Raw genomic sequence first — 9,551 nt, 5'->3', positions numbered from 1 at the left:
GCGTGCCTGTGATCCACTTTGTGTCCAAAGATTTTTCTCAGCTGCATTTTGTCTGCTGTTTTGACATGCAACCATCAACTTAACTACAAGTAGTTTAATTTTCCTACATTCAGCCATTTCTCCCCCTCCAGCTTGTGAAGATCACAGATACAGATGTGAAACATTTATCATCGCTTGAAGCCCTGTTATATTCAGTTTCTTTACACTGGCATCAAACTGTTTAGCTTTCATAAGTAACATTTTGAGCCATAGTGAATAGCACAAGGATTGAATTCATATCTTTCAGTACCCTGACTGTTTGATGGATTCCAGTCAACAGAAATGGTGCTGGAGCACACCACTTTGTTTATTTGGGTGAGGATCTAGCTAAGTATACTGGTTAGCATTAAAGACAAAAATTACAACTTGCTGATTTCTAGAAGCATTGGCATGTTTATAAGAGTGGTTTGTGCACATCTTTCATTACTAAAGGGAAATACAGTGAAAAATTCCACAGTGCTCCAACAGATCCAGATCAGTTCCATCCTTTAAATTTCAAATACTACAAAGCAAAAAACATCACTTCTCTTTAACTATCTGGAATGCAAATCAGCACAATCAGTCTTATTCATCTGTACTGGACATCAGATGTCTATTAAACCAGGGAAAGAATTGAATCTCCGTTATCTTCACACAGAACAGCAACTAAAAATCAGCTTAAATGAAGAGACAGGCATGAAGCAAGAAAACATTCTAGTCCAGGACACACCTTAGGAACAGCCACGTGTGATTAAGTCACAAATAATTAGAGAAGAATGTGCTTAAGCTGCTGTCTCATTCAAGACCTCTGATAAGTACACAGATGTTTCTAAAACACAAAATCCAGCCAGGTGAGCAGCTTTTCATTATGTTCACTAAGCTTTATCCCACTCATAATTTTTTTACAGTGCAGTCACTAAAGAAAAAACTACCAGGCATTGCTAAAGTTGTAATCTTTGTTTTCAAAATGGAATTTTGATGATAGTCTAGCAATTTATTTTAAGGTACTGTAAAATTATTTGTTGATTAAAAGCTGATACTTAAAATCTTTAACTTGCAGACAAAATTATAAAGCCCTAACAAAAGAGCTTTAGAATAAAAGTGCTGACAAAACCTTACATAAAGAGAAGCAGGAGTCCTGCTATAATAATAAAAATAACAAACAGAAGAGGTAAGTTAAGCCTTCTTCAGAGGAACTGGCGCAGTCTGTCTGTTTGTTCTGATTTATGGAGCTATTCAGTGTGGTATTGTTCGGCAAAAGCAGTTTGTAGGAATGCATGCTCTCTATGTAGTGCTACAAGCCCAGAAAAAAAAGTGACATATGAAACTTAAGGGCTTAAGGAAATGATGACTGCAGAACATAGCTGAAATGTCTTTATTTCTTTTGTCTGCTCTTTTCCTTTCCTGCCTGCAGCTATAGCAAGAAATGAGAAGTTCAAGTCATATTTGATATTTACTTGATGTAGTAGATCTAACAGAATTACCATAGTCTTTTTATCCTTTTTCCATGCAGAAACATGCATCTGCATTTGCCTCTGCATAAAGAATCATAATTCATGTTAACATGCTTATAAGAAAACATGACCATGAAACTCACAGAGAAATGAATACAATATATTTGGATAAAGCATAAAAGTAACACAGGCTGCAGGGGTACCCCATATTGAGAAGTGAAAAGTTTTTTTCCCAGGACGTGGGATCAGATTTAATTTACACCAGGCTGTAAAGTGGAATGGCCTGAAAAACTACTGGGCCTGTTCATGAAATCGGATTCATCCTTCAAAACCTGGCCCAGGTGCCTCAGATGCAGCTCTGTGGAATGTGGCTGTGCACAGGCAGACCTGGCAGGCTCACATGTGGGGAGAAGACCAGATCTTTATTTTCATGAGGTTGTTTCTGATTAAAGAAAAGGTGTTACAATCCTGTGCACATTAATTCTTAGTACCTGTCAGGTGTAAATGCACCTTTTTTATTTCAACATCAACTAACCTGATCCAATCAAATTGGAAGCAAATTGTGCTGTTACAGTACTGTTGGTTTATTGTAGGTTTCAGAAGGCAGAGAACTGACTCTGAATGTGGAAGACAAGTGACCTCAGGTGGTTAAAAGTAATTCAGGAAGGGTGTTTGAGCCTCCTTGGCTGCAGGCACCAGGTTCACCTGACTGCACTCAGGAGCCCTAATGACCCAGCCCACTCCAGGTCTCATTCCACCCTGCCCACAGCCCCAAACCCAGCTGCAGCCCCTGGCACTCAGTACCTGCCCCAGAGAGGCTGCAGGATTCCATCTCCAGTCCCACACAACCCTGCCCATGGGCTGTGTCAAGCCAGATCCACCTGGGGGCTGATGCTCAGGAGATGTGCCTGAAGCCAGGACCTGGATCTGCCCAGCTGTCCCCTTGCCTGCCCTGTCCTGGATGTGGGGGTCAGGTTCTGGCTGGCAGGTCCTCAGAGTCCCCTTACTGCCCCCAAACCAGAAACTTTCCATCCCTTAAAACTTCCTGAGAGGAATCTTCTCGCATGGTAGCTCATAGCTCAATGAAAACATGTTTTTTGCTGCCCACCAAGGCCTGATTTTATACCTGTGCAGGAGAACAGGACATTTTTAGACCCAGTATTAACAGATGTCACAAGAGAAGCAGCTCAAGGAGGGCTGGTTGTCAGAAATGGGGTTCCCCAGGTGTGTTGTAGAAGAGAGTAACCTTCAACAAGGACTGTAGAAACCACATAATTACTTTTTCAGGTTAATATTGAGGCAAGCAGAAGGCCATTTCCTGAGGGGTGAAAAATTGCTAAGAGAGAAATGAGAGTTTGCTTTCTAAGCTAAATGAAACTTTTTCAGTTTGGATACTGCTTCACTAGAGCTTTGGGATTTAGCTCGGATCATCCTGAAGTTCTCCAAAATGTCAATCTTTAATATATTCCAGGACAAAAAGGTCTCAAATAAGGCCTCTTCTCCACAGTTTCTAGTTTTTCTATGAAGCTCCTCCAACCTTTCATGCAAGTATTTATGGGGAGCAAAGAAGCTGGCTGAATTACTAACACTCTGATCTGCTTGTATCCTGTTACTGAGCATTCTAGGGATAATAGTCCTTTTGTTTTATGCTTTGGAAAAAACACTATAACTTTGCCTGCCATTAAATTGATGTTTGATGAGGAGTGAATGTGACCTGTAAGAAAACAGAATAGCGTGTTTCAGTCTTCACAGAGGAAACATTTATAACAATTTACAGCCGAAGCCACCAAACGTACTCAGAGATGTACTAGAATCACATCTAGTGCCTCAAATCCTTAAGAGCAAAGAGGATTTCATCTCAGTGAAAGCTGGCTGTTTAAATGTATATCTACCTATCTCTGCATTTGTATCTAAGAACATATAAGCATAACATCTGAAATGTTTCCTCTTTCTCCCCACTCATCGTCACTGAAGGTGGCCCCTAGGCATTGCACGTTCCTGGCAATGTGCAGAGTAGTAACAGAGGACACTCATTTTAGCTGTGCTCTGCAGGGAATTCTAGCAAAGGACACAGTGTGGCTGCATCCAGAAACGAGGGATTTCCTCTGTATTTCTAAGCTGTGCACTGGTCACAGAAATACAAAGTTACTGCTTTTGCAATTAGCAGATTCATGGCTTGCCATATTCATTTTGTCCTTTTTGTACTTGCGGCATCTTTTGTAACCCACTGAGTTGCTTGGCTGCTGCTGAGGGCTTGTTTGCAATTTCAGAAAACAGTAGTAACCATAAAATATCCTTACAGCACCCTTTTGAACCAGACTCCTCTATCCTTGCTCTACAGGAAGGAGCACGGGTGAGGCTGAATAGATTAGTGACAGCTCAGTACTACTGGCTGATTCTTCAGTTCTGTAAGTGCCAAATGGAAATAACAATACTTTCCTTCCTCCACTTCTTGTCCAGTGGATTTAAACTTCATGCTTTCCAGAGCAGCCATTTGTCTCATTAGCTGTTTGCACAATGCTTAGTGCCACAGCATATTACTTTTAGATGGAGCCCGTAAGCACTTCCAAACAGCTGCTAAGTTTACCTAAGGATACAAGAGTATGTTGGTAACAGACAGAACCTGATTTATCCCACTTGCTTTCTGTGCAAGCCAGTTTCCAAAGGGAAGCAGCATAGCTGTCCTAAGCCATTAGGATTGCACCGAGTGAAATTTCATCAAGTACAGCAACTTGCTCATATTCACATGGCTTCCAGGCTGATTTACAGTTTGCTTCATGGGCAGAGTGGAGAGTGGGGGTGTGTATATGTGTGGCTTTATCTGCACAAGCTCAGCAGCTGTGCCAAAAAATCGGCTGAAGATAAGTTCATGACTTTCATTTCAGGCTTATGAGTTTGTAGCCTTCAAAAACAAAACAAAAAAATGCCACTAATACTAATAGTAATCCTTCTGGCCTAATAAACAGAGCTCATACACATTGATAGCATTATATTGGCAACAATGCACTCCATATGCTCATGAAGGTTACAGGGCACATTTCCGTGTAAACAGTCAAGACACTGAACTTCAAATATTTGGAAGAAATGTTTATTTAACAACTGAATACATGCTAAAAGAAATAATTTACAGCAGCAGTTTCATTACACTTTCTCTCCAGTTTTCTAGTTCCCATCTGAATTGAAGTGATAAATACAGAAGTGGAATTATTTACTACCCAGTGAGGAACGTGTTTCAAGAATAAGCACACAACTCAGACACTGGTATAGCAAATAAACCACCTTATCACCTATGTGGCAAAATCTTGCATTTTAGTATTTTGCTGAACACACCAAAATGGAGTACCTCTAGATAACAGTACTTTACACTGTACCTCCTTATCTAGTCAAAAATATTTACATCTCTTTTGACTAATGCGTAGGTAGCAAAAACTGAACTATTAAACACATACCATTGATATTCACTAAATAATACATAAAAAGGAACAGTAAATGCGCATTCACATGCATTTAATTTATTTTTTTTACATCGTGACTTTATTGGGTCATGAAGATTTAACTTTGTTTTGCAAAGATGCATGTTTTCTCAGTTTGATGTTATAGTTTAACATAACCATACAGTTTTTAGGAGCCATAGAACGAATTCCCATTTCAGTGATCTGTGCAAGTGCAAAGAGTATAAGAATAAGATTAAATATATTTTTGTTCCTGCAGATGGATACCTTAAAACAATGAAAATAGATCTTTCTGGTTATAAATGAAATCCTTTATTTCTCTCCAGCTTAAACACAACTTTTTACTTACTTCTTCTAAAGTCTGTAACTAGAGGTTTAAAGGGTTTTATTGGCCATTTACAGAAATACCATTTTAATCTTTATTTTTGAACTTTATGTAGCTTTTAACAACGATGACATAAATGGGGGTATGAATCTTACTGAAGCTGCAGGGCATCTTTCTATACATTAATTCATTAAGGCCTATGCTTTTTGTAAAGAAGTTAATTTCACATCAGTATTAAATGTTGCTTTAACTTGACCATAACATGAACCTAAAAATCAAAAATTTCCACTGTTGTCTTGATCTTTTGCCCTCTTCTTTATATAAACAAATACAAAAACTTAAACAAGACTACTCATGTCAGTGAGGACTGGGCTGAAGTTTTAAAGATATGATCATATCAATTGTTCAATGACACTGCCAGGTCATGGTAAAAACGTTGCAACTTCCGTAATTTTGTTCCCACAGATTATCTTTCTCAGTATAGAAAAACATATCTTAGAATCCTGACTTTACTTAATATGTTTCTTCTTCAGGCATTGTGAAAGAGGATGGATTTGGTTTGGTTTTTTAAAAGGAATTCCTATAGAACCAGTTGCTATGAAGATGGAAGAGAAAAAAAGTTACATAGCAATTCCATGAATCTGTAAAAATGGAAACAAAGTGATTTGGGGTCTATTGAAATCAATCTGAAATTTTCCCACTGAATTCTCTGAGGTTTATTTTAAAACTGTTTTCTTTTGTAAGAAAGAGTATTGTAGTACCTATATGGTAGATAATAGCCCTTCACAAAAGGCTAAATAATGTTCTGTGAATAAAATTAAATAATTCATTTGACAACAGTGCTCAGAAATTAACCATAGGCTGAGCTGAAAAATTAATACTTCTGTACAGAAAAGTACATAGTTGAACATATGTTTTAATTCATCCACATTCAGCACATCATGAAATAATGGGAATTTACCAGCATACTGAAGTTCACGAGAGTCAGGTTAAACATAAGAGAGAATTAAAGCTGCTTTAAAAAGAAATTCCCAAGTGCTTTCTTAAATCATGGCCCTACAGCCTTGTCCTAGCCTATTCAATGACTTTTTTTCCTGAAGAATTAAATGACAAAAAAAAATCCCGCAAGTTCATCCCCTCTAAAGAATTCAAAGGGGACTGAAGTAACTCGGCTGTTAGTGCAAATCCAATTTCTAATCCAATAGGCAAGAAGCCAAGGCTCCACTAAGCAGAATGATACTGGAATTAGTGAGTGGCAAGGAGGCTGGGGCACATCGTGAGAGATGCTGTCACAGCAGTTGTGTCGTATTGTATCTGATAAGGCTGGTTGATAGTGTAGCAATAAATTGATAAATTAAATACCACAGAGTGAATAACAACAAAACAGATCAGTCATCAGTGCAGACATACTTTTACATAAAAGTTTCTTTAGCAAACTAAGGATTTTGTTCTAGTAATTTTCCCCACAATGACATTACTTGAAATTATGTCATTTACAGTCTCTACCAAGATAAAATATGGGAGGCTGGAGAAAGATGATCTCAAAAGAACTGGACACCATAGAACTGGGGACCAAAGGCACATCTGTGCTGAGGTGAATAAATCCACTGCTTATAACCCTAAACTGACTCTCATGATGCAATTACATTGTCTGTTTTACTCTGTTGTTCTCCTGTATATAGAATAATACAGAAGTGCAGGACCAACTTTTCTGTTAGTATAAACTAGTCTTTAAGCTGAACTTCACCATTTACTACTTCAGCAGATTTCACCCACAGGTAAAATTGTCCCTCAGATCTCAAAATGGACTGGCTTTGGGGTTGTTATTTACGTGGCCTAGTGCTGTTTCTGTGCATTTTGGTGATCTGGCCCACAGAAAGAACAGAGCACTGAGAGTCAGTAGTGTGGACAAATCTCTATCACAGAGCTGGGAACACAACTCCTTAAACTGAATGTGAGCTTTGCTCATGGACATATGACAGTCTTTGAGCATCAATATTTAAATATTAGCATTCACAAATATGAACCAAGAAAGCAAGAGTGTAATTAGCAGAGGGTACTTTAATGCTATTTGTTTTTGTAATTAAAAAAAATATACAGCTGGAAATCAATGCTCTCCTCTTCATTGGTTCAATCTATAGCAAGGTATTAACAAGTTGAATAATTTCAAATACCATACTTAGAAAAACAGAATGCAGAATACTTCCATGCTATACAGTGACTTTCATGTTAAAATAGCTTAGTTTTAAAATTGCTTCGAAGTTACATGTCATATAGATTACTGACAGGGGAGGAGGCTAACTGCAGTATTACCAGCTCCCCTGGAAGTTTTCCCAAACAAAAGAGTAAAGCAGTCATAATTGGAAGTTGTCTTTTTTCCTCTAAACCAATAATTAGAAAGTACAATATTTCTAAGACAAAAAGGCTAATCTATTTTAGAAAGGAGCTAATGTTTGCTGCATATTTTTTCATGGTACATTTAAATTATACTTTTAATAAAATACATCTTTAGATCAAAGCTGAAAGAAGTCATCAGTAGTAGGCCAGTGTACTCCACATTTTTTTCTTCCAGATGATGGATGGCTTATGTTGTTCAGATTTCCACAATCAATCTCATTCAGTGATGTTTTTTCTCTTCTAGCACATATAAACAGGAGAACTGGTAGACAAAACAAGAACAAAATCCTTGTGTCCAATCACGTGTTTCGACGTTCATCAGCTTAATGAGTTCATGCAGTTTTACATAAGTCTAGAAATGCTAGAGCTGATGATGAAAGGTGGGGCTTGTTTTTCTTTCCTGTAAGATGACAGCATGAAATACACCATTTTCTTTATATCTCCGTCAAAAGAGAAAGCAAAACTTGCCTGCTGAATACTTGCAGAAGTTTTTGAGCAGTAAGCTAGGTCCAAGTGAGTTATCATCCTTGAAACTCTGGTCTTTCTGGTCTTAGAGCAGAGAGGAAGGACTTGCTAGGAAAGTTAGAAATGGATTTTATTTAAACCTAGTGGAAACTGTTTGAACTTTCCACTCTTGTAAACATCCACATAATGCCATGAAAAAGTTCATGAATATTGCATTTTTTCCAGTTATCTGTCTATACAAGTTTCTACTTGGATGAGGTTCCTAGAGGTAATGTAGCTCAGACACTACGTGGTGCCCTCTCAAATTCATGGGTCCTCCTGTTTCTACCTTTTTTATTCTCTTGTAGGTGCTTCCACTTATTTGTGTTCACCTGCGCATTGGCAGGCCTTTGCCGGCGCTGTTTGCGGTCTCTTTTCCAAACCTGCTCACAGAACTCATCCATGGTGTTGAGATTGGGGTGGTTGATCAACTGCATGAAGTCTCTGTACCAGATCTTTTGGCTGGGGGTCATGCTGTTGGTCGCATCCTTGATCTTGGAGCCATCCCCATCTTCCTCTTTATGGAGCAGCTCTTCCAGGTGGTCATTGTCGATGACCTCAAGGGTCACCTTGAGCAAGGTCTGCATGAAGCCGTGCTCCACAGCGTGGCAAAAATAAACACCAGAGTCTCTCCGGTGAAGACTTCGTAGCAATAGGCCCTGCTCTGTCCGGATCATGTGATCACCCACTTTTATCTGTATTGGGGAAAAGTGGTTATTTCAATAGTTATTTTTCATACATATGCCACATTATCCTCTAACCATGCTACTGCTTTATTACTGCTCCTTTTAACTGCTAAGACCTGGCCAAGAATGCCCAAACCCACAAAAATGGAAAACCCTTTGCCAGTCATCTGTTATCATGAAAGTCTCAACTATTTTGGAAAAACTGATATAATGCCAAGAGTTTGGGGAATTAGGAATTTACTCCTTAGTAACTACTGCTGCTGAACAAAGATCTGTTTCAACTATGTCAGATGGAGTTGCTGGAAAGATTACAGAAGATCTGAGCCTGTAATCAGCAGAGTAAACATGGATTCATTTGGCTGTATTACTGAGGTCTCATTATCTCTTAGTCAAGTCTAGATCCATTGGCAGGAAAGGTTCTTTTCTTCCTGTTCCTTACTACAAAACCCTCATGCATAGAAGTGGGTTCTGCCTAAGTGGAAAATTTACAAAGCAACTAAGGATTAACTAAAAATTTTAATATCCAAAAAGTAGCTGTTCAAAATACTGGGTTTTTTTTTTCTGAATTAATTCATATCCACAATGAAACTTCATTCTCTGAATGCACATGTTGCTGCAGACAGAAAAGGCACACTGTTTGCTGTTCTCTCACCGAGAATAAATTCTTAGTAATTTACTGCTTATTCAAACAAAACAAAAATATTTAAAGCAGCTA

General features: G+C 38.4%; 1 protein-coding gene across 5 annotated transcripts in view; it reads right to left on the bottom strand.

Annotated features, from left to right (window-relative positions):
* Positions 1-4,542: 4,542 nt before the first annotated feature.
* SEMA3A (semaphorin 3A) overlaps positions 4,543-9,551 on the bottom strand; it is a 322,842-nt gene continuing 317,833 nt past the window's right edge. For all 5 annotated transcript variants that reach the window (XM_038153363.1, XM_038153364.1, XM_038153362.1 and 2 more), the window contains one exon: positions 4,543-8,845. In XM_038153363.1, coding sequence (XP_038009291.1) covers positions 8,390-8,845 — 456 coding nt within the window. In that variant the 3' untranslated portion in view covers positions 4,543-8,389. The remainder of the gene's footprint in view (positions 8,846-9,551) is intronic.

Source organism: Motacilla alba, chromosome 1A (genome assembly GCF_015832195.1).
Source record: "Motacilla alba alba isolate MOTALB_02 chromosome 1A, Motacilla_alba_V1.0_pri, whole genome shotgun sequence".
Taxonomy (NCBI): Eukaryota; Metazoa; Chordata; class Aves; order Passeriformes; family Motacillidae; genus Motacilla; species Motacilla alba.
This window is presented reverse-complemented; position numbering and strand designations above follow the sequence as displayed.